General features: G+C 60.3%; 7 protein-coding genes across 7 annotated transcripts; 4 read left to right on the top strand and 3 right to left on the bottom strand.

The window, feature by feature from the left end:
• Nucleotides 1-43: 43 nt before the first annotated feature.
• On the bottom strand, nt 44-1,331 carry HRG_09562 (zinc finger, c3HC4 type (RING finger) domain-containing protein; the record flags this gene model as incomplete). Its single annotated transcript, XM_044868033.1, has 2 exons — nt 44-243; nt 302-1,331. The coding sequence occupies 2 exons, from the start codon at nt 1,329-1,331 to the stop codon at nt 44-46; spliced, it is 1,230 nt and encodes a 409-aa protein (XP_044716614.1).
• Nucleotides 1,332-2,552: 1,221 nt separating this feature from the next.
• Nucleotides 2,553-6,041, top strand: HRG_09561 (DNA polymerase family A domain-containing protein; the record flags this gene model as incomplete). Its single annotated transcript, XM_044868032.1, has 3 exons — nt 2,553-2,721; nt 2,785-4,450; nt 4,508-6,041. 3 exons carry the CDS (start codon nt 2,553-2,555, stop codon nt 6,039-6,041), a joined length of 3,369 nt encoding a protein of 1,122 aa, XP_044716613.1.
• Nucleotides 6,042-7,115: 1,074 nt separating this feature from the next.
• Nucleotides 7,116-8,982, top strand: HRG_09560 (yap-binding protein; the record flags this gene model as incomplete). The annotated part of the gene is made up of 2 exons (XM_044868031.1): nt 7,116-7,937; nt 7,987-8,982. 2 exons carry the CDS (start codon nt 7,116-7,118, stop codon nt 8,980-8,982), a joined length of 1,818 nt encoding a protein of 605 aa, XP_044716612.1.
• Nucleotides 8,983-9,818: 836 nt separating this feature from the next.
• HRG_09559 (UDP-glucoronosyl and UDP-glucosyl transferase domain-containing protein) lies at nt 9,819-12,845 on the top strand (the record flags this gene model as incomplete). Its single annotated transcript, XM_044868030.1, has 1 exon — nt 9,819-12,845. The coding sequence occupies one exon, from the start codon at nt 9,819-9,821 to the stop codon at nt 12,843-12,845; it is 3,027 nt and encodes a 1,008-aa protein (XP_044716611.1).
• A 321-nt stretch (nt 12,846-13,166) lies between these two features.
• On the bottom strand, nt 13,167-14,201 carry HRG_09558 (g-patch domain-containing protein; the record flags this gene model as incomplete). The annotated part of the gene is made up of 1 exon (XM_044868029.1): nt 13,167-14,201. The coding sequence occupies one exon, from the start codon at nt 14,199-14,201 to the stop codon at nt 13,167-13,169; it is 1,035 nt and encodes a 344-aa protein (XP_044716610.1).
• A 1,304-nt stretch (nt 14,202-15,505) lies between these two features.
• Nucleotides 15,506-20,309, top strand: HRG_09557 (myb-like DNA-binding domain-containing protein; the record flags this gene model as incomplete). Its single annotated transcript, XM_044868028.1, has 9 exons — nt 15,506-15,567; nt 15,645-15,797; nt 15,908-16,722; nt 16,807-17,037; nt 17,089-17,180; nt 17,250-19,254; nt 19,297-19,436; nt 19,512-20,057; nt 20,103-20,309. 9 exons carry the CDS (start codon nt 15,506-15,508, stop codon nt 20,307-20,309), a joined length of 4,251 nt encoding a protein of 1,416 aa, XP_044716609.1.
• A 617-nt stretch (nt 20,310-20,926) lies between these two features.
• Nucleotides 20,927-23,203, bottom strand: HRG_09556 (sodium/hydrogen exchanger family domain-containing protein; the record flags this gene model as incomplete). Its single annotated transcript, XM_044868027.1, has 5 exons — nt 20,927-22,032; nt 22,093-22,749; nt 22,822-22,968; nt 23,063-23,092; nt 23,158-23,203. 5 exons carry the CDS (start codon nt 23,201-23,203, stop codon nt 20,927-20,929), a joined length of 1,986 nt encoding a protein of 661 aa, XP_044716608.1.
• Nucleotides 23,204-23,310: the final 107 nt, after the last annotated feature.

Genomic DNA, 23,310 nt, shown 5'->3' with positions numbered 1-23,310 from the left:
CCTGTTTCATGCTTGGATCTGACATCTCCCCTGCCGATGGCCATCACGGCGTGGAAGCCGCCTTCCGCTTGCCCTTGCTGGTTGTGGTCATGAGCTTCAGCTCGAGCGGCCAGAACCCCTTGGTCTTCATGCTGTACGACGAGCGGGACTTCATATCTATCTTGGTGCGACACATGGGGCATTTTCCCTTTGTCGAATCCACATTGAGCGACGAATGAAGGCACTGCTGGCAATACAGATGGCCTTTGGAGTGGCAGGGTTAACGAGGGCCCCAACAGGCGACTGGTGATGGGGCACATACCACAGTGCGTGACCGTGAGGGTCGTGACATCGTCCATGCAGATTGCGCACTGGAAGGCAGAGATCTTGACCCGGTTGTCTACTTTGGGCTTCTTCAGTTCCTCTGGGACCTCATTGGCCTCGGTCAGGTCGATGGTGGTCAGCCCGTTCATGTCGTCGAGCTCTTCGAGCTTTTCGTTGTCGGCGAATAGATCGTCGTCGTCTGGCGGGATTGGTAAAGCGAGCGGCTCGAGCTGTGCCTGACGGCTTCCAGTCCTGGACAACCGCCGCCTCTTTGGAGCGGGCGCTCGGTCGAGAGCATTCAAGACGTCTCGGGACGAGGCAGAAGGCATCCCGACGCTCTGCGCTCCCTCGGACGACAAATCTTGATCGCCAAAGCCGTTTGTAAAAAGCGTATTTTGGGAAATTCCTGCGCTGCGAGTTGTGGATCGTGAGGGAGAGGCCAGGAACCCAAGGCAGAGCGAGGGACGGCGGGAGTGGGGGCCAGAGCCGGTATCGTGCGTGGTGGCGAGTTGGTGCTGACCCGAGTCCTGGTCTGCCTGCGGGCTTGTGGCGGGAAGTGGGTTCAGGAAGGACGGATAGCTCGAGGGTGAGGAGAAATCGTTGTCGGCAAAGACGCTGAGGAGTTGGTCGTCGAACGGTGCGTCGTGCATGGAGTTAGCAGACATGATGAGGGGGAACTCGTCGGCGCTATCATCACCCCAATCGAAGGGAGGGTTGAAGTCGCTATCGAAGTGATGGGACTGCGGCTGAGCCGAAGATGGGCTTCGCGGGCCGATGGGCGTTGAGAATTTGGAGTCGAGGGAAACGTGTGTCGTCCTCGTGGCCGGGGGCGAGGATGCAGCGGAGAGGTGTCGGGGCGAGGACGAGCGAACGAGAGGCGAGCGTTGCCGAGGCAGCGGTGGCAGGACCGAGTGCCAGCTGTCTCTGAGCGGGATCGAGGGGCTTCGGGCGGCAGTCAGCAGCAGCGGCTGTTCATGGCCAGGCTGGCCGGTGGATGATGAATCGGCTGGCCCTGCAGCTGTCGCCATCCTAGCCGCCGCAGCCGCCGAGATCGCGTCGTCGGGCGTTGGCACGCGAAGCGAGACAAGGGCAGACGGTCGGGGGAAGAGAGCGGACGGCGAAGAGCAAAGTGCGGGTGCGTCGAGGCCCGCCTCGAGGTGGAAAAGGCAAAGGGATGGGCGGCTCCAGAGCTGGGCGAGGAGTATCCGTGATGAGGCGGGAATTCGTGGCATGGAGTGCCGAGTAATTGTGCCTTCAGCCCGATGGGGTTTGTCCCGATTGATAATTAATAGTGGTGTACCGTTTACGGGTTGGCGGGTGGCCACATGCCTACGTGTGACGATGAGTACCTCCCTAGCTAGCACCGCTCGCCTTGACTTGCGTTGGTGGCGGGGCCTAGCGCAAAGGGTTCCCTTGGTAATAATAGGTAACAGGTACTGTAGGTAGGTAGGTACCTAGGTATTAAGATGAGGTACCGCTAATAAGGTACCTAGGTACTTAGGTAGGCAAGGCGAGGTACGTAGAACGACAGTGTCCAAACTGAACATCAACAGTACTATGTAAACAGAAGTAGGTAGGTAAATAATACCCAGAGCTGACACCTGACGAGACTACACGAGCAAGCGGGACCCAAGCATTCGTTGAACTGGAGGCAGCATACTGTACTGTAGAGCCAGTGACTTGCTGTATTTAGGTACCTGGTACCTTACCAGTACGTACTTACCCACAGCCAGTGCGGTGCAAAGAGATCAGCAAACATGATGTTTATGCCAAAGCATAACAAGGTAAAAAGAGTACGTCCAGGTGAAGTTTCATTATTATTTACCCGGCCCAACTTACAGTACACGAAAGCACATAAATACTTGTGCCCAGTTGATAAGCCTGGTCCCGAAGAGAAGCCAGCCACATCAGTAATGGCCCAGACTTGAAGCTCGAAAGGGCGACCAAGCGAGGCCTGCTTATCAAGTACCTATGTACCTTGCTATTGTGCAAGGCGAAGCGCCCTGACGCCTAATCCGGCCACCTGGGAAGGGTTTCCCGGGTGTTTGAGGTTCCCCACCTTGAAGGCTGAGTGCATGAAACCCCTAGGATGACATAATCGTGCAAGTCATCGCAAACTCCGTCCGGCGCATCGCGACGACGCTTGAATTATTCGCCCCTTGCCTCCTCACAACTCGGCCCTGGTAGCTAAAGCTGCCGTAAGTCTCCCGGGCACCTAGTCGCCGTGCCGTCATGTGACACTCTCGCACATGAATGCTCTCGCTCCCGCCGCTGGTCATATCCAGCATGCCGCGACGTCAAGCTTCGTCCGCATAGCCCGCCACCAGGCATGGCGTCGCCACGCCAGGAGGGCGCATGTGCGCTGGCTGGCCGATGTCACCAAAGGCGCAATTGCGAAGAGTCGAGGAAGCCTCGCGAGTGTGTTCCACGTCCTTTCGCCTCCGCTGTCACCCATGGATCCGCTAACATCGTGGCACCTAGTTGCATCCCAGTCGCGCTTCAGTGAGATTGGCGTGCAGCAGCTGAGCTCTCACGTCTTCAACCAGATATTCCCCGACGGCAACAAGCCCCCTCCCGAAGAGCTCGTCAAGCTGTCAAAGGACCACCTGAGACGGCACGACTTGCTCGGAAAGACCGCCGATGACTCGGATCCCATCGCCTTTGACCTCCCCCCGCTGCAAGGCCGAACCCTCGACGAACACTTTCACAAGCTCGGAACAGACTGCGCAGAGCCGTACCTGACCCTTGCGAAGCAATTCGTTCGCTCCAGCATTCCGCCAAAACCTCGAAAATGGGTACGGCGGAGCGGCTGGATCAAGTATTATCCCGACGGTCGCACAGAGGCCGTCGACGCGCCGGATGAGGATATGCTCTGCTTCGATACCGAGACACTGTGGAAGGAGAGCCCCTTCTCCGTCATGGCGTGCGCAGCTAGTCCCGAGGCCTGGTATGCTTGGCTATCTCCCTGGCTACTTGGCGAGTCCCAGAATGACCGCCAACTGATTCCCCTGGGCGACCCGACCAAGGAACGCATCATTGTTGGGCACAACGTTGGCTACGACAGAGCAAGAGTCTTGGAGGAGTACGACCTCAAGCAGTCCAGAAATGCCTTTCTCGACACCATGTCGCTCCACGTGGCAGTCAACGGCATGTGCTCGCAACAGCGACCAACTTGGTTGAAACACAGAAAGAATCGCGAGCTGCGAGAAAGAGTGGTCGCCCAGACACCGGACAATGAGCTCGCCGAACTTTTGAGCAACAGGAGCATGAACGAGGAAGAAGAGCTCTGGGTGGAACGAAGCTCCATCAACTCGTTGCGGGATGTCGCCAAGTTTCACCTCGACGTCTCCATCGACAAGGCCAAGCGTGATGATTTTGGGCAACTGGACCGCGAGGGCGTCTTGGCTGATCTTGATTCGCTCATGGACTACTGTGCTGCCGATGTCTCCATCACGCATCGCATCTATCAGATTGTCTTTCCCAACTTTCTCGACGTCTGCCCACACCCGGTCAGTTTCGCTGCACTCCGACACCTTTCCTCCGTCATCCTCCCGGTCGACCGGACCTGGGACATGTACATTGCCAACGCAGAAGCAACTTACAACAAGCTCTCTGACGCCGTTCGAGAGAGGCTGGTTGGTCTCACCGCCAAGGCGCTCGAGTTGAAAGACGACCCAGAAAAATGGGCGAGTGACCCTTGGATGAAGCAACTCGACTGGTCTAGCCAGGAGGTGCGCATGGTAAAGGGCAAGCGCAAGGACGATCCGCCGAGGCCGGCGGCGCGGCAAAAGATGCCTGGGATGCCCACGTGGTATAAAAACCTCTTCGCCAAGAACGACGCGCCCATCGGCATCACCGTGCGAACCCGCATTGCGCCCTTGCTCCTGAAAATGTCATGGGACAACCATCCCATGTTTTGGTCTGACAAGTACGGCTGGACATTCAGAGTACCGCGGGCCGAATCGACCAAGTATACACTGGCGCAGATGACGGCGTGTGTTTTCGACGAAACAGATGCTGCGTTGCGCGACGATAGAGACCACGCTTACTTCAAGCTTCCTCACAAGGACGGGCCGGCTGCCCGGTGTGCCAATCCCATGGCAAAGGGCTATCTGGCCTACTTTGAGAAGGGAACCCTGTCATCCGCGTACCCTTATGCTAAGGAAGCATTGGAGATGAACGCTTCGTGCTCGTACTGGATCAGTGCTCGGGACCGCATCATGTCTCAGATGGTTGTCTACGAGGACGACTTGCCCAAGCCCAAGCCCAAGAGAGGCCGGAAGAAGAAGACTGCAGCCGAGACCAAGGGGTTCATTCTGCCACAGATCATCCCCATGGGCACCATCACCAGGAGAGCGGTGGAAAACACGTGGCTCACCGCAAGCAATGCCAAGAAGAACCGCGTGGGCTCCGAGCTCAAGGCCATGGTCAAGGCCCCGGAAGGCTACTGCTTTGTCGGCGCCGACGTCGATTCGCAGGAACTGTGGATTGCCAGCCTTGTGGGCGACGCGACCTTCAAACTCCACGGCGGCAATGCCGTCGGTTTCATGACTTTGGAGGGCACCAAGGCTGCCGGCACAGACCTGCACTCACGAACGGCGTCCATCCTGGGCATTTCCAGAAACGACGCCAAAGTCTTCAACTACGGGCGCATTTACGGAGCGGGGCTCAAGTTTGCCGCAACGCTTCTTCGACAGTTCAACCCTGGGCTGTCGGAAAAGGAAACCATGGAGACGGCGTCGAGGCTGTACGCCAACACCAAGGGGACCAAGACGGCGCGGCGGACCCTCTACAAGCGACCATTCTGGCGCGGCGGAACAGAGTCATTTGTGTTCAACAAGCTGGAGGAGTTTGCTGAGCAGGAAAGGCCCCGGACGCCGGTGCTGGGCGCCGGAATCACCGAGGCGCTCATGAGCCGCTTCATCGGCAAGGGCGGGTACTTGACATCGCGCATCAATTGGGCGATCCAGTCGTCGGGCGTCGACTACCTCCACCTCCTGATTGTGTCGATGAACTATCTCATCCGGCGGTACAAGCTTGAAGCCCGACTGGCCATTACGGTGCATGACGAGATCCGCTATCTGGTCAAAGACGAAGACAAGTACAGGGCTGCGATGGCTCTCCAAGTGGCCAACGTCTGGACACGAGCCATGTTTGCACAGCAGGCGGGTATCGACGACCTGCCCCAGTCTTGCGCCTATTTCTCCGCCGTGGACATTGACCACGTCCTGCGCAAAGAAGTCGATATGGAGTGCGTGACGCCGAGCCACACGACGCCGATTGCCCCGGGCGAGAGCTTGGACATTAAGACGCTGCTGGACATGGGCCACGAGGCCATGCTGGATCCGGCAGTGGTGCCCGGTGCGAAAAATGCGCCTCAGCTGGACGGCATCGAATACGTCCCCCGCATGCCGGTGATGCAGGCCATGCAGGAAGCGTCGGGTGACAGCCTGGCCTTTATCAAGGCCCAAGTGGCGAATGACGACGAGTTGCGAGAGATTGTCAAGGGCTTCAGAAAGGTCGATGCCGCGGCGCCGCCAAAGGACAAGCGCATGAGCAAGAAGGCGCTGAACAACGTGTTGCCGTATCATGCTCACCCACAGCTAATGCCAATAGGGGAGCCAATGTCGGTGGCCGAGGCCTTGAATTGGCGACGTCGCAATGGACAAGATGAGCGGGGCCAATGGCCGTGGGAGCGAAACACGGGCAAAGGCACGCGGTCCACATCGAGGGTGTGAAGCTTTTGCCTGGGTTTCTCTTGCATCCCCATTTCTTCTCTTTCATGTTACTTGTTTCCCCTACTTGGCACAACCGATCTATCCTGGGCGACTAGGGCAATTCCCTCGACTGTCCTGGACTGTCCTAGCCAGTTCCTTGAAGGTTCGCAGTCGTTTGTATCGCATGGCTTTGGGATGGCGGGGGAGGCTGACGGCGTTTCGGGATGGTGGACAGATGACTGGTTTCGGCGGGCGCGCACATTATGCTCCAAGGGTTCTGTGCCGGACTCGTGTATCTGGCTATCCACGCAAGGCTCCAACTGCAGCCGATTTTGGGTCGACGGAGTCTGAAGATGACGGCTTGATTTCTGTTTGTCCAAGGCGCCCTTGTATGAACACGTACGACGTAATTACCCGGGCAGGCACTTTCGGGCGTTTGCCATCTGCCGAACCGGCTACGTACAGTCAGGTGCGGGCAGCCAGAGATTCCACTGCACCCTCCTGTAACGGAGTACTCCGTATCAGGTACCTGAGGTACTGCGGCTGTGCAGGCATCAACGGCAGGGTTGGGATGGGAAACCAGTGGGTACCTCAAACAATGGCCAGTCCGGGAGGCTTGGTGCCGTCGTTCGCTGCCAGCAATGAGGCGTCGCGAGGTACCTGCTTAGTACCCTGTCCAGTGGAGGCAGGAGCAAAAGCGGGCGGGGATGCTGCTTGCCGGGACGATGAATGCATACTCCGTAACTTCATTGACTGACTTGACTTGGCTCGCTGACCGTTGTTGCGTGCTACCAACCGTGGCGGCTATTCCACCCTTCGATCCGTACTCTGGAATCAGTTCACCATCAGAGCCTCCCTCGAGACGCTCGAGACGCCCTCGACCGGCGCCCCATTCCCACTTGCGCTTGCCGCCTACGTCATCCGAGGCACGTCACTCGAGGCCCAGCTTCATCGTCACTCTCCGAACCACGCAGTCCAGCACGGATGACGACGGGTTGAAGCTTCCCTCCCGTCTCCCGATTTTCCGCACTCGCCCTGAGCTGCCGCTGGCCACGTGCAACTCCGCCTAGGCCTCCGGCTCTCCAAGTCGCCAGTATGATGACGAGTGCCGACCAAGCCATCCAGCGGCTCAAGGAGTCCAAGCCTCCCGCCACCGACCGCTTCACCTACCTCACAATCATCGACAAGTCTCTGTCGCCCGATATCCTCCCCGCGCTTCAGGAGATACTGGAAGATGTCGAACTCACAGGCGACATTGGCTGGGACCTGGTGGAGATGCTGATTGCCGTGCCGGGCAGCGACGAGTGCCTCAGGAGCATTGCTCGCCTCGGCAACCCCCGCGAAGTCATCCTCAAGGTGCTCCAGGTCATGGACGCCATTGCCGGCGCCGAGGACGAGGGCGCCGAGGCGGACAGGGCGTTTGTGACGCTCTGCGGCATGCTCGGCATCCTTCACTCGAGGTTGCAGGTCAAGGCACCCTCGCGCTTCCTGCACACGACTCTCGAAACCGTCTACCGCTCCTACGATCCCTCCAGCGCCGAGGCCACCGCCGCCGTCATCGCCCTCGTCCGCTCCATGTCGGGCCAGAAGCGTCCGCCGCTGCCGACCCGACAGTCGAGCACCCTGCTGGAAACGCCGTTCCAGCAAGGCGACTCGACAAGCAGTGCGCCAGACCCAGAAGCTGACCATTCCGATTCCCCAAACGCAAACGAGCCCGAAGCCATGAAGCGTCTCCTTCAGTCTTTCATCACATGTGTCATCGAGGCCTACGTCAATTCCAACGGCCTGGAATGGGCCTCGAGGCTTCTTGAGTTTACGTATCCAGAGAGGATAGTGCCCGGCAGAATCACCATGATGCAAGCATTCAAGCAACAAGACGAGCTACGGGCCAGGGATGCCCTGGTCGGACAGCTGGTGGTCAGTTCACACCCCGTCCCCCGCGTGGGCGCTACTGACACACTCTCAGGCAGCCGCTGGCGATCTGGACCTTCCCTATGGCTTCCTCCCCAGACTCGACGATGCTCTGCAAGGGCCGATCCGCAGAGATCCCTTATCTGCCGACGTCGACCCCCAGAAGCCAGAGGAAATCAAGCTGTCGACGGGTGGCTTGCTATGCCTCTTGGCCTACTGCATCTTCGCCGGAGATGTTTTCGACGCAGACCAGCCGAGACCCGACATGTACATGTTCCCCGACCACCACCTGCTGATGAAGAAATACCTGGGCGAGGAGGATCCGCAGGCACAGGTCACGAGCAATCCCGGCACAATCGAAGCGCTCGTTGTCATTGCGATATGGCTCGATGGTCAAAAACGCATATCGGCAGGCTCAGGCACAGGCAAAGGCGCCGACGGCTCAGGGCCGGGCTTCATGGCCTACCATCATCTGTTGACTCTTGTCTCCGTCTTCCATCCGAACCTGCGTGTTCGCAATGCAGCGACGGTCATGGCGGGGATTGTCCTGCACACGGACCCGGACGAGGACGACAGGCTCACCATCTTGGAAGACTTGCTGGAGAATTGCATGTTTTCGTCGCTACAGGCGTGCGCTGTCTCGTGGCTGCGCGAGGAAATGGTGGCGGCAAAGAAGGCGGGGTCCAAGGGCAGGTTCAGCAGCCCCGAGTGCCTGGAGTCGCTCCAGTACACCATGTTTCCCGACTTGACGCACCTGGCGGACGCCGACGGGGAGGCGCTGCTGGAGTTTTGGACGCAAAGCTCGCCGTTGCTGCTGCAGGTGGCCAACTTTGCGCTGTTTCTGTACGGGGGTGACGAGTACAGGGACCTGGCGCCGGCAGGAATGGCGGCGGCCATTGAGCATCGGTACGTCGACCCCTTGCTGCAGGCGGCCAAGAGGCTGTCGGCGATGGTGGAGAAGGAGGGCGTCGAGGGAGTGGACGCGGACGCGGGCAGTCTGATGCAGCTGGGTATCCTGACGGACGTGCTGGGACGGGTGCCTCTTCAGTGAATATGTAGCATGTATGTACGAGTGTCGGAAGGCTGGCGGTCAAGGGCCGTCGTGTCACGGGCGTCGGTTTAACAAACGGATGATGGAATCGATGTGGATGAGGGATGGCGATTGGGAAGGGAGGCGAAATTGATTCAAAGCCGTCTGGGCCTCCGACATGGGACGTGCAGGGGCCGAGTGACGCGAGGGCTGGCCGGCGCGAGCCGACCGCCACAGGCCGAGACATGTGGCTGCGGATCCATTGCTGGCGGATGGAACCAGGCTTTGCGGCGGTGATGTCATGCCGTGATTGCCATCCTTGATATCCGATCTGGCATGCCTCCTGCCGTCTTGTTGTGAAAAGCTTGCAGGCCACCACGCACACTTTGTCAAGATGCTTACAGTACCTATACATAAGGAGAGACTCGACAGCATTCTACAGTCTACACCACGCCGGTGCCTGCATATGACACGACATGGCCTGCATGCACGCCACGCATGCATATACGTACATAACTCTACTTGACTTGGCAACGGCCCCGCCGGTCGCTGCTGCTACGCGGGATATTGATCCCTCGCCCCGGCCAATCCGACAAAGCCAATACATCCCATCTCGCGGGCCTCAGCGACGACGAAGAAGGCGTGTCAGCGGCTCCCTTCGCGCGGTTTGCGATCCGAGAACAGTCGTCATGGGACATGTCGAGGCGGCTCCGGCCGACGGCGGCGTCGTCGTTGTAGACGGGCATCGACCGGACAACGACTCGCCGCGGCACGCGTCGCTGCTCATGTCGCCCGATGGCCAAGTCGTGTATCCCAAGCGCGTGCCGCCGCCTATCCACTCCCCCGAGGAGTCTACCATGCCCGGAGCTTGCTTGGACGGAGCGAGATCTCAGACGAGCCCGTCGGCCCGCACCAAGCTGCGCACTACAGAGCCGCTCGGGTGCGCCGCGTCGCAGTCCTCGCCGTCGCTTCCCTCGGCCAAGGAAGATGGGACGACGGACCTGAACGGAGAAACTCGCGATGGGAGCCTCCGAGGATGCCTCACCGAGACGTCCAACTCGTCCGAGGACGGGCCCGGCGAGCAGCGTGACAATGACCGGGCCCGCAAGCTTGGCCGCAACCGAACCGAAAGCCTTTCGGGCAAGATGCAAAGAAAGGAGGCTCTGGTGGACCACGGCCAGCGGTACCGCCGCTTCTCGGTTGGCAATGCCAATTACCAGACCTCGGGCAAGATCAAAAAGGACGGTCGGCTTCGCATCACCATCAACGAGACGGCAAACACGGGCTACATTGCCAAGGCGCTTGGCACCGCGGCTCGTCAGAGTATATCAAAGGCAAAGAGCATGAAGGAGACACCAAGCGCCGAGTCCGCTCCCAGGGAGAATCAGGAGGCCTCGCCGCGCACCGCGCCCAACATCGACCCCCAGCCCCGCCTCAACATTGTCATCATGGTCATTGGCTCGCGCGGCGATGCGCAGCCGTTTCTTCGCATCGGCAAGGTCCTCAAGGACGACTACGGGCACCGCGTGCGCATAGCCACGCACCCGGCCTTTCGCGACTTTGTCGAAAAGGACTCGGGGCTCGAGTTCTTCTCCGTCGGCGGCGACCCGTCAGAGCTCATGTCCTTCATGGTCAAGAATCCGGGCATGATCCCCTCGCTCGAGACGGTCCGGGCCGGGGAGATTGGGAGGCGGAGAGATGCCATGGCCGAGATGTTCGAGGGCTTTTGGAGGGCCTGCATCAACGCCTCGGACGGCGAGCAACTAAAGGGCCAGGATCCCAAGGCGGTCCGCGACGAGGGCCAGGACGACTTTGTTGCGGATGCCATCATTGCGAATCCGCCAAGCTTCGCACACATTCATTGCGCCGAGGCGCTGGGCATTCCGCTGCATCTCATCTTCACTTTCCCCTACACCCCTACTCAAGACTTTCCGCATCCGCTGGCGAGCATCAAAAAGTCAAACAAGGACCCGGGCTATACAAACTTCATCTCGTACCCGCTCGTCGAGATGATGGTCTGGCAGGGGCTCGGGGACCTCGTCAACCACTTTCGCGTCAGGACACTTGGCCTGGACCCTGTGTCGACAATCTGGGCCCCGGGAGCGACATACCGTCTACACGTTCCCTTCACGTATCTGTGGTCCCCAAGCCTGGTGCCCAAACCAAAGGACTGGGGAGACGAAATCAACGTGTCCGGGTTCGTCTTCCTCGACCTGGCCTCGGCATTCAAGCCGCCAAAAGACCTCGAAGAGTTCCTGGACGCAGGGGAGCCCCCCATCTACATTGGCTTCGGCTCCATCGTCGTGGACGATCCCGATCGCTTCACCATCATGATTTTCGAGGCAGTGAAACAGGCGGGCGTCCGCGCCTTGGTGTCCAAGGGCTGGGGCGGCTTTGGAGGCGACCACGCCCCCGAAAACGTCTTCCTCCTTGACAACACGCCGCACGACTGGCTCTTCCCCAGGGTCAAGGCGTGTGTGATCCACGGTGGCGCCGGGACCACGGCAATCGCCCTCAAGTGCGGGCTGCCGACCATGATTGTCCCCTTCTTCGGTGACCAGCATTTCTGGGGCAGCATGGTTGCGAGCGCGGGCGCGGGACCGGAGCCCGTGCCATACAAGTACCTGGACGCCGACAAGCTGGCCGACGGCATCAAGTACTGCCTGACTGAGGACGCCAGGCAAGCCGCGGGCACGATTGCGGCATCGATTGAGCGCGACGGCGACGGCGCGCAAAACGCCGTAAAGGCCGTTCATAGCCACCTCAACCTGCAGGGGCCCAACAGCATGCGCTGCTCCATCCTGCGGGACCGGATCGCGGCGTGGAGGCTCAAGGACACGCACGTGCGGCTGAGCCCGCTGGCGGCGGACATCTTGGTCGGCAGCGGAATGCTGTGCTGGAAGAAGCTGCGGCTGCTGCGGCACGCAGAGTGGAACGACTTTGAAGGGCCCGGCGAGCCCGTCACGGGCGTGGCGGGCTCGCTGACGGGCACGGCCAAGGGCATTCTTCGCGGCATCGGCGGCATGCCCTATCGACTGGGCGTGACGGCCAAGAAGAGGATCCACGTGAGGCGAAGCAATCACCGCCGAAACAAAGAGCACAAGGGCGAGGCCGCCGCCGCCAACATACGCCACTCGGAAGATTCCCAGGACACCATCGCCGATGCCCCCATGACCGGCCCCGGCCCGGACAAGTATCTCAGCGACATCGCAACCAGCGTGGGGAAAACGGCGTGGGCCATCACCAAGGCGCCCGCGGGCCTGACGCTCGCGCTGGCTCAGGGTTTCCACAACGCCCCGCGTCTGTACGGGGACGACACGGTGCGACGACCAATGCGCATCACAGGCTTCCGATCAGGCCTCATCGCGTCGCGCAAGGAGCTGGTGCACGGCATCTACGACGGCGTCACGGGCGTGGTGCGCCTCCCCCTGCGCGGCGCCCGAGCCAGCGGCATGGCGGGCTTCGCAAAGGGCACGGCCATGGGGCTTGGCGGCCTGGTGCTCAAGTCGACGTCGGCCGTCGTCAGCCCCCTCGGCTTCACCCTGCAGGGCCTGGTCAAGCAGGCCGAGCGGCGGCGGCGGCGGCCCCAGGCCCGTGTGCGCCGTGCGCGCATCGCCCAGGGCCAGCGTGAGCGGCGCGAGCTCGGCGGCGACGCCAGCAGCCTCGAGGACAAGGTCGTGGCTGGATGGCGCGTCATGCGCCAGCTCAAGCGCAAAGTCATCGATCAGCAGCGCCGTGGGCTGGCCGGCCGGTACGACCGCGTGCGGATGGATATGGGGCTCATGTTCGAGGACGTGGACGTTGCGCGGGAGTGTTTGGCGCAGCTGAAGGCTGGCACGCACCTCGACGAGGTCGTGGGCGCGTGCGAGAAGATGAATGAGTGAGGCTCGAGAGCGCATCATCACACTTGGTTCGATTTGATAAAGAGACGGCAGGCAGAGCGAGACGGCAGCACACGAGTATGCATTTATAGACGTCCAGGCGCCTTGGGTGAGCTTGTATATACCCCCGAAGCATTCATGCCTTGAATACAAAATCTTGCCCCAACTCCTTGCTGGAGAAACCCGTCCCAGCGAATCAAATCATGGTCGTGATGTGTCGTACCTCCTCGAGAAAGGGTGAATCCGATTATATGCAACACCGCCCGCTCATTTCCAGAAACGCAGCGTGCCTGGGCAACAAGTGCTGGCGCCCTTTTCCCACCCTCAACGCCGTCGGTCGCGGTCGTGATCACGATGACGGTCCCTCTGCCGATCCCTCTCCCTGTCCCTCTCTCTATACCCATCCCGCTCGCGCTCGCGCTCCCTCTTGTAGCTGTCCTCGTTCCTCCGGCTCTCCTTGCGCCTGCTTTCCTCCCTGCGGTACTCGTCCAGTCGGGGCCGCTTCTTCTTGCCGCCCTTTTGGTCCCAGCCGCCCAAGTCCTCAGACTCCTTGAGCTCCTTTGCGCCGAGGCCGAGGCGGTTGGCCCGTCGGCGCGCTTCCTTTGGCTTCGGACCGCGCGGCTCACCGTTCCAACCCATGCCGCGGAGCAGCGCGGCGCCAAACTCCTCGACGGGCATGGCCTCGTAGTCGTCGAGCGTGGACTCGGCACCGGCAGCCGCGGCGTCGCGGCGGTAGGCGTCGTCTTCGTTGAGCGGGGGCTGGATAATGGTTTTCTTGGCCGTCGGGGTGCGTCCCAGAAGAGCGTCCATGGCTTCTTCGTCGGCGGTGCGCGCGGGGGTTGGATACTGCTGGCTGTGGCCGTTTCGCTTCGCCGGGCTCTCTTCCCGTGGGCTGCTGGCGGGTCGGTCATGGTTCTCCTCTGTCTTGTTCTCCTTGACCGTCAAGCCCCACTGAATTTCTTTGTCTTGATCTGCAGGCTCCCTCTCGACGACATGGCCATTTTGTTGTTGCCTCGCTTCCTCCGGCAGCAGATTCTTGCCGCGTTTCTGCGCTTTCACCTCGGTCCTCCAGTCGCGGTTCGGCTGCCTCTGGATGATAAACTCCCTCCTCGCCGCCTCCTTGTCTCTCCGTTCGCGCTCCGTCTCAGCGCCGTCGACGCCAAATCCCGTGATGAACTCGTGCTGTCCTCTGTGGTGGCGGTGCTCGTCGTTGTCCGAGTCCGAATCATGGCCTCCAAAGGCATGGGGGCGCGGCCGCTTGCCGAGGGTGGACGACGCGCCGGAACGGGGAGGCGGCTTCTTGTATAAGGGTGCCGGGGCGAATTTGATGGCGACGCGCCCTTTGTCGTGGTCCGACATGGTGATGGATGGGCGACGTTGTCGTTGTGAGGTGCAATGAGAGAGTGGACGTTCCTGGGAACTTACGAAGGAGGTGGGCGAGATTATAAGGAGATCCACCTTGGAATCGATAAGATACTCAAGCCACGTTCTAGGCTACAGCTCTTGGAGCTGCACAGTTTGAGGCGCTGAAAAGTACGGATAAGGTACGGAGGTACCTTTCGCCTATCAATCCCGCCTCGCCGAGTGGCTGGTGGCGTTCAGATGCGGCTAAAGTCAAGCCTGCGCGCTCCATTCTGTGGCTGGTCGAGCTAATGCTTCAGGAGCTTCTACTCGGTCAGAATGCGGATCTACTTGGCCCTATTTTTACGGCCACTTCAGACAGCGTGTTTGAGGCGCCGTCTCAGGTACACTCTCTTGCAGTCCAGGTATCCCGCCGATGTCGGCTACCACATGGGAGTCCACGAGAGGACGACTTTCCGGACATCGATGATGCAATTTGTGAGGCCATGTTTCTTGTCGCATGATGCTTACTTTCACGTCGTCGCCAAGAGCGAGTCGGCCGGTGCAATCGTCGTGGGCTTTTCGTTATGATATGCATCAAAAGAAAAGACGAGAAAATTCATGTGCTTTGTAACTTACGTATTCGGGACACGGACGTACAGTAAGTTAACTTCGCTGAGCCAAGCCGCGGCCGCATGCAGGGATATACAGTGTGAGCTGCTCGTCACGCACAGGCGGGAAGAGTTTCGCCGAGCTGCCTGCGACTAGGCCGGGTCATAACAACAGGCGCACGCTCAGCGCGACGCGCGAGTTAGGTGCGCCTCGACCCGTACAGTGCGCCTCAAGCCACTCGCCGTTCCCAGTAGGTTAGCAGCACCAGGTCGGCGCATGAGGCGCAGCGTGTTTACTAGCGCCTTGGGTGCTCCGTAAGTGCAGTGGTACTCGCAGTGGCTCTTGCCTCCCCGCAACAGCCGCTGTATCCGCTGCCTCTCTAGCCTCCCTCCCCGCCTCTCTGCAGCTCCCGTGTCGGGCGGCGCCCCCTGTGCCTATTATGCCACCGCCAACCCAACCGCTAACAGCGCCCCTATGAACCCCCCGAACCTAGAAATCACCGCCTGGCAAATTTTGAACGCTGCCCTCCCTCCCCCCAGCTGGCGACACCCTCGACCAGCGACGACAGAGAGCAGCAAAAAAATCGTCAATAGTCTCTCAACCACCACCTTTTCCATCGCTGTTCTCCCCTTCCTCCATCTCCCTTCCTCCTGCTCTGTCTCCTGGTGCATCCGTTTGGCCCTCAAACGAATGTCGCGACCTCCGATGCTATGACTGAGGTCGGGTACGCCGACTTGTCAAGGATCCTCCAATCCAGGCGCAATGAGTGCAGGTAAGTTGCTGCCCATTTGAAAGAGCGGATTTTTCCGATTCGAATGATGCCATTTTTGGGTTGCTGATGGTGCTCAGTGCAATCGTGACATCGCGAAAGCGCAAGCTGCGCGAGCTTTTCGCGGTCGCATCCCAGGTCGACCCTCTACCCGACGATGGCTTCGCCAACCCCGACGCGCCGGCCGCCACACCAGCGGAATGGCAGTTCCTACAAGCCAGCGACATTCTCCAGTACGTCACGCGAACCCTATTTCGCCCGCCGCCTTTGCCTTATTCACTGCCAGCGCGTTTTGCAACTTGCTATACACTCATGATGCATGTCCCCACTGACCACTTCGCAGGGGCAAGGCATTAAACGAGCTCAATATTCCTTCAAGACCCCGAATGTCACTGGAGAGGATGAAGCGACTCGTAGCCGAGTCTGTAAGCGCTGCGACTGGCTGTGCCTTGCTGGATGCACCAGGCTCCATCGCCCGGAAGGATTCATCAGAGGTCCGAGGCGAAGCACAGACTCCCGACGCAGCGTTGGCGAAGAATGCACCGGTCGTTGCTACTGCCGGAGAGAGTCTGTCGCCTGCGAGTCTCGCGACGCCGACTCCGATGACCCAGCCACGAGAACCGTCTCTCCCTGTTACGCCCGACCGACCTGCTGAAGCCGCCCCGAAGCCCGCTGCGACCTCCAAACCCCCGACAAAAGATGCCGGCGATGCAGCGACGCCCAGACCCAACGGCGAACCGAACGGGGTGGCAAAGGGGGACAGCGCCACGAAGCGGCACACGCAAGTCAAGTTTCCTCCAGGGACGAAAGGGTCGCCTTCGGAAGACGCAGCCAGCAATGCACCCACGAGCTTGCACTCTGGTGATGCAAGTGTGAACGGTGCGCTCGACGTCGAAGCTATCAATGCTGCCGCCAAGGACAACGGACCACTCTCCATCAAGCTCCCTGCAGACCCTCCCCGAGTTCCCGACGCCGTGTCAACCCCTGGCTCGACAGCTCCCAGTGCGGCGACTCCCGCTGTGCACGACGCATCTACAGATACTAGTCCAGAACGGGACGGTCCTCGCTATTCCGATGTGGTCGGGAGAAAGGGATCTGCTGCGGGTAACGAAGCCGGAAGCCCGGCGAGTGTCACAGATGTCCAGGACCAAGGATCAAGTGCAAATGATCAGCTGTTGCAAGAATCGCTTCAGTCTTCTGCACCAACCAAGCAAGAGGATGCATCCGAATTCTGTACCGCAGTTCGCACCTCCGAAGAGATCACGCACGCAGACATGGGTCGACTTGCCGTCACCAAGGATATCCCGAAGTCAACCCCTACCTTGAGCGAGCCGGAACGTCATTCATCTTCCTCGGCTGTCCGCCCTCCCTCGACTGAGGTGCCAGACAGCCATGAAGAGACTCCAGATGCGATGGACTTAGACGCCCACGAAGTCAAGCCCGAGGTACTCGAGCAGGCAATCCTGTCTCCTAGTGGAGCACGTCTACCGCATTGTGATGCGCCCGCAAGCTCTTCCACTGCAGATCCACAGCCCAGGGAACAGGCACAAAACTCGGAGCGTCCCGTGACCCGTGTGTCGTCTGGTGCTATGCGGCTCAAATCTGTCACCGAGATTGTTGGAGGGCTATCACGGTTGCCGACCGGCGCACATCGAGATGCAACTACAAAGGGGACACACGACCAGCTTACCCCAGTCACTTCGACCCCCCAATCTCCGGCCTCTCGAGCCAGACACTCCGGCACGGCAAGAAGAGATAGGGTCAAGAACCATGCGTCGACGGTACTGTTCGGGAAGCAGCCCAAGCGGGTTGATGACAAGGCCTTGGTTCCTGGCCACAAAGAGACGTTTCAAGCATCCGACGACTACTACACTCCTCTTTTCGTGCAGAACTTTACTGGATCATCAAAATGGATGCAGCCTTTGGAAAGGATCCTCTTCCAGGCAAACAAGACCATTTCCACACCGGACGCCCACCTCGTGATACAGGACCACCAGGCTTGCAGAGTCCTCAGGAGGGTGTATCACCTGCAGCAGCACGACAAGTGGTCCTTACGACAGCCCAAACGCTGTCCGGAACCGACACGGCCACCTTCCCACTGGGACTTGCTGCTGCAAGAGATGAAGTGGATGCGCACCGACTTCCGCGAGGAGCGGAAATGGAAAAGGGCGGTTGCGCGAAACCTGGCCTATGCTTGTGCGGAATGGCATGAAGCCAGCCCTGAGGAACGCAAGTATCTACAGGTCGAAGCTGCGATTCCGCTCAAGGCACAAGTCGCCGAGCAAGACACGCCCATGGTCGACGTGGGTGAGGGCGGCCTCGAGAACCAGCCTACGCCGGATCTCGTGTCATCTGGCGACGTCGAGTCACCGAGGAATGTCGACGACCTCGTCGAGGACTTTGTCGAAACGGTGGCCCCGTCTGCAATATTTGCCCTCCAGGAGGGCGATGTCGTGTTTGGGCTGCGAAGGACAGCAGCCTCGGACAAGCTGCTGGAGGAGCTGCCGATGTACGGGTCACCTTTGAAGGTACCAAAGTCCGACATGTCGAGTCACGAGTTCGATCCAGATGCGCACTGGCGACGTCTGGCTTTGCCTTTGAGCAAGTACGTCGAGGGAGAGATGAAGCTGGCAGCCAATCGCCCTCCACAAAAGCGCAGTCGTTATGACTATGAGAACGAGGACGATGATGACGACGACAAGAACGGACAGTTTGTTCGGGACCAGCTGGTGCACAGTGTCAAGCTGCCTCCACAAACCGGCGAGGTCGCCTTGTTCAACCCCGAGTCGAAACACATACGCGATCGCCTCCACGCAGGTCACCAGTTCCGGCCTCCATCCGAACACACCATGCCTACTCAAAGCTTCTACGAATCTCGCAGCCCCTCTCAATGGACAGTGGCTGAAGACGACGAGCTTCGCGGGCTCGTGCGGGAGTACTCGTACAACTGGTCTCTCATCTCAAGCATGCTGTCAACCAAGTCCTCTTTTGCGGCGGGTGCCGAGAGGCGGACGCCGTGGGAGTGTTTCGAGCGTTGGATCAACCTCGAGGGCCTCCCGGCCGATATGCAAAAGACGCAGTACTTCAAGGCGTACAACAGCAGGATCGAGGCCGCGCAGCGCGTCATTGCCCAGCAGAACCAACTGGCTGCACAGCAAGCCAGTGCCTCTGGTGGTGCCGTCACACCGATACGCCGGCGGCCCTCCATCCCTCTTAGAGTGGAGAGGCGCCGCAACCAGAAGCACCTGACTATGCTCGATGCTATGAGAAAGCTTGCAAAGAAGCGAGAGACTGCGATCCAGAAGCAACAGCACTCTGCCTCGCAGAACAGCGCCAACAAGAAGACTAACGACGCCATGTCCCAGAGACCGGCCAAGACACCTAGGGATTACAGCCTCATGCGCTGGGAAAGGGACCAGGCTTTGGCAGAAAAGATGGCGCAGTACGCGCAACGTCAAGAGGCACAGCGACGAGCCGCCATGCAGGCCCGAGTACAAGCCCAGGCTGCTCAGGCCACCGGAGCCCCCGGGGCCGGCATGCCTGGCCAGAACGCAAACCATCCTGGTGCCAACCCCAGTATGAACGGGGCTGCTCGTCCCATGTCCAGCCAGCTCGCCGCTGCCGCTGCTGCGGTCGCGGCCGGCCAGAACCGGCCACGCATGCCGATGCAGGCTCCCGCAAATGGAGTCGGTGCCGCCGGTGTCCAGGCTCAGATGAATGGCGGCCTTTCAGCCCCCACGCAGATGGACGGTACACCACAGACGCAGGTGCAGGCCACGCAAGGACAGCATAGGTTGGCGATGCCTAATCAGCAGCCGGACGCCAGCTTGATGCTGCGAGCTCAACGAATCTCAGAGCAGCAGCGCGCCGCCGTACAGATTCAACAAGCACAGCAGCAGCAGCATCACCATCAGCAGCCGCAGCCCCAACCGCAACACCAACCGCAGCAGCAGCAGCAGCAGCAGCAGGGCAATCCCGGCACCCCTGGCGGGGCGAGTCAACACAATTCGCCGCCACTGCGGAACGGTATCAACGGCCTCAGCCAGCAGACCTTTATGAACAACGCGCAGGCAATGATGGCTTCGTACGCTGCTGCGGCCACCAACGGAAACAGTGTTGGTGCGACACAGGCGAACGGCCTCCACATGCCGTCCGCGGCCACCACCCCTTCCCCTGGACAGCGTGCGCATCCGCAGCTCCCCCCGGCAATCGCTGTGCAGCTCAGCCACATGGAAACGAATTTCCGGGCCAAGAACCCAAACTTGACCTCGGAGCAGGCGCGGCAGCTCGCGACGGAGCACCTCACGCGGGCCATGATGGCGCAGCGGCAAAACGCCATGAATGCTGCGGCGGGCTCACCTGGCCAGGCCGGCATTGCCAGCAGCATTGCTGGAACGACAAGCCCACACCAGTATGCGGCGCTGCTTCGGCAACAGCAGCAGCAGCAGCAGCAACAGCAGGGTCAACAACCACCCAAGGCCCAGCAGCATCAGGTTCAAATCCGGCTCCAGCAGCATCAACACCATCTTCTTCAACAGCAGCAGCGTCAGCAGGTACCTCAACAGAAGCCGCCGGCGCCAACGCCCCCGCAGCAACAGCAGCCGCAGTTTCAGCAACACGTTGCCACAAAGGGGAGCACCCCCGTGCCTCCTGTGGCTACTCCGGTCGCTGCATCTGCGAGCCCGGTGCAGTCTCAACAACGCGCACCCAGCGGCAGTGCGACGCCTTCGGCCGTGGGCAAGTAGGGGCCCCCCAACAGGGGATTTTGGACTCTGAAAGCCACATCCTCGCCTCTTGCTACCCCTTTTCGGTGTCCTGATCTCTGCTGGTCAATTGATTTTCTGCGGCGGGACAGCAATAGACAGGAATACGGTCTTGGAGCTGTGCCGATCATGGACGGCACGGATATATAGAGAGGAAGAGAACGCCCGACACTGTAAAGAAAGCGGGTGGATTTTCTGTACATAGTTAGGATGGATGAGTACATGTAGGCTCAAAATCGACACGACTGGCCCGGGACGCAGCGTCGTCGTGGGACGTGCCACGGCCCCCTGCTCCTTGCTCGTGCGACTTGTGCGTCGTCGAGCCAGCAACGAAGACAAAAACCAACCAAAACTCGCCCCGTCTCACTTAGTCCTGCTTTGCCCTGGTTCGGCCTCTGAAGAAAGAACTGCCATGTATTTGTCTATGGAAGAAGAAGAACATGGAGAAAAGATGGGACAAAACGCCAGACGGTGGGCCTCGGGCCACGAGCCGCGCAGTGTTCCGGTCCACCCAGTAGTCATGCCGACATGCCGATTCATAATGGTTACACAAGTAGAGGAGTGCAAGGTCAAAGGTTGAAGGGGGGTATGTCATCCTCTCAACTTGATCCCCCTGCGCCGCCACTTCCCCCTCCCCCTCCACTTCCTCCTCCCCCGCCCCTGCCGTCGCCGTGGAGCAGCAGCCGCGGCTTGATAAAGTCCTCGTCCAGCTGGCGGAACAGGCCGGCCGGGTCCTCGGCGCTGAACAGCTGCCTGATGGCGCCGGTGGCGGTGATGGGCGGCGCGGCGGGGGGGTCGCTTGACGGGCTCATGAAGGCGCTGTCGGGCGGGGGCGGGTGGTTGGGGCTGGTGCGCGAGTGCGGGGAACGACGCGCGGGCGGAGGGAGGTCGGACGTGTCGATGTCGCTGCCGAGGTCCGAGTCCTCGGTCTGGCTACGGCCGAGGAGGTCGGCACGCTCAAACTCGTCGTCCTGGCTGCGGCCGTTTGAGTTCTTACGGCTCAGGCTGCCGGGCAGGGGTGACGAGTGGCCGGACACGTAGGAGGCGGAGCGGGTTCCCCGGACCTCGAGGTTGTTGAGGGCCACGTTGCCGTTCCGGCGTGGGTTGTATCCAAGGGCGGCGCCCGATCGCTTGGCCTGGATGCCGCCGCCAAAGGACTCGATGTCGAACTCGTCGTCGCTGTCGATTTCTTCGACGACGCCGGTGCGGATGCCCAGAATCTCCAGCATGCGAGCCGTGGTGCCGCCAAATATGATGACGGTGAGCACGACGACGACCAAGACGGTCGCCCTGAGGGCGTACGAGTTCTCGCCGGTGAGAAGAGCGGCCAGGGCGACGCCAACGGCGCCCCGGAGGCCGGCCCAGAAGAGCATGGCCTGGTAGTTGTAGGGGAGTTCGTCGTTGACCTCCACGCCCCTACGGCGGGCGCGGTATCGGATGAACCAGTTGATGGCCCGGGACAGGGGGAACACGGCGACCCATCTAGCGGCGCAGACGGCGAGGACGGTAACGATGATGAGCGGGGGCTGGAACTGCAGCGCATTATCCGTGAAGAGGGCCAGCCCGAGGTAGATGAAGATGAAGTTTTCCGACAGCTGCGAAATGACCTGGAAGATGTACTTCGTGGTGAGCTGCGTGCGTCTCGACATGTTGAAGTAGGCGTAGTGCTTGAGAGTGATGCCGCAGAAGAGCAACGACACGATTCCTTTCGGTCACATCAGTCGAGAGTGGTGAGATGACGGTGCAAGGTTGACAGGGGGCCTACCAGACATGTGTACGCCATGCGAAAAGAAGTAGGTGGCGTAGGAAATGAGGACAATGAGGCAGCTTTCAATCTTGGGCAGCCTCCTCAGGTAGGTAAACTTCAAGAGGAGGGCGGTTCCGACGCCGACGACGACGCCGATGAGCAGGCTGCCGAAAAAGACGAGCAGGAAGATGCCGGTACCCTCGAAGAAGCTAAGGATGCCGTAGCTGCTGGCCTCGCCCTTGTTGTACTTCTGGGCCGTCTCGAAGATGACAATGGCAATGGCGTCGTTGAGGATGGACTCGCCAAAGATGATGGTGTAGAGCTTGGGGTCGACCTTGTACGTGTTGAAGATGGCGAGGATGGTGACGGGGTCGGTGGCGGAGAGGGTGGCACCGACGGAGATTGCGTCGACAAACGTCATTTTGAGGGTGCCGGGGATCTGGGTAAAGAGCCAGAGGATGAGGCCGATGACGACGGCGGAGAGAAAGGTGCCGGCAAAGGCAAAGGTGAGGATGGTGCCGATGTTGCGGAAGAAGTTGGCCTGGTGGAGTTCGTAGCCCGAGGAGAGGATGATGGGGGGGAGGAGGAGGTTGAAGAAGATTTGGTAGTCGAAGCTGATGAGGTTTCGGATCGAGTCGCCCGACGTGACGAGGAGGACGAGGCCGACAATCATTCCTGGCGCATGGAGAGTCGGAGGTCAGCGAGGCGGCAGGCGGCGAGAGGGGGAGGGGGAGTGCGGGAGCGAACCGGCAAAGATGGAGATGACGGTCTCGTGGACGGCCGTGACCTTTTTCATCTGGAGCATGTAGCTGGTGAAGAAGGCGGCGATGAGGAGCATGATGGAGATGAAGAGGGCCCAGGCGGCGAAGAGCTCCTTTTGCGCCGAGTCGCCCCCTGCGTTGGAGTCGTCAGCGCGAGTCTTGTCGTCTCTCGACCTTGGGCTGAAGCGCCTCCATCTTCAAGTGGATGTTCCGGGACTGCGACGAACCTTCGGGGTCAGACTCTTCGGCCGCGCGCCCTGTCGAGGAAGAAAGGAGCTGTCAGCAGGAGACGGGCGCGGGCTTCGCGCGAGGGTAAACGCACCGACGAGCCGAAGGCCCATGTCGGCGACCCGGGCAGAGGACAGCATCGTCGCGAATCTGGCGGATGAAGCTCGTGCGCGAGCCTCTCTCACGGCGGGACCCGTGCTGGGTGCATGGGGCGGCTGAACACGACGGTCGAGAAACGGGTTTTGGT

Source organism: Hirsutella rhossiliensis, assembly GCF_020360975.1.
Source record: "Hirsutella rhossiliensis strain HR02 chromosome Unknown scaffold00013, whole genome shotgun sequence".
NCBI classification, from domain to species: Eukaryota; Fungi; Ascomycota; class Sordariomycetes; order Hypocreales; family Ophiocordycipitaceae; genus Hirsutella; species Hirsutella rhossiliensis.
This window is presented reverse-complemented; position numbering and strand designations above follow the sequence as displayed.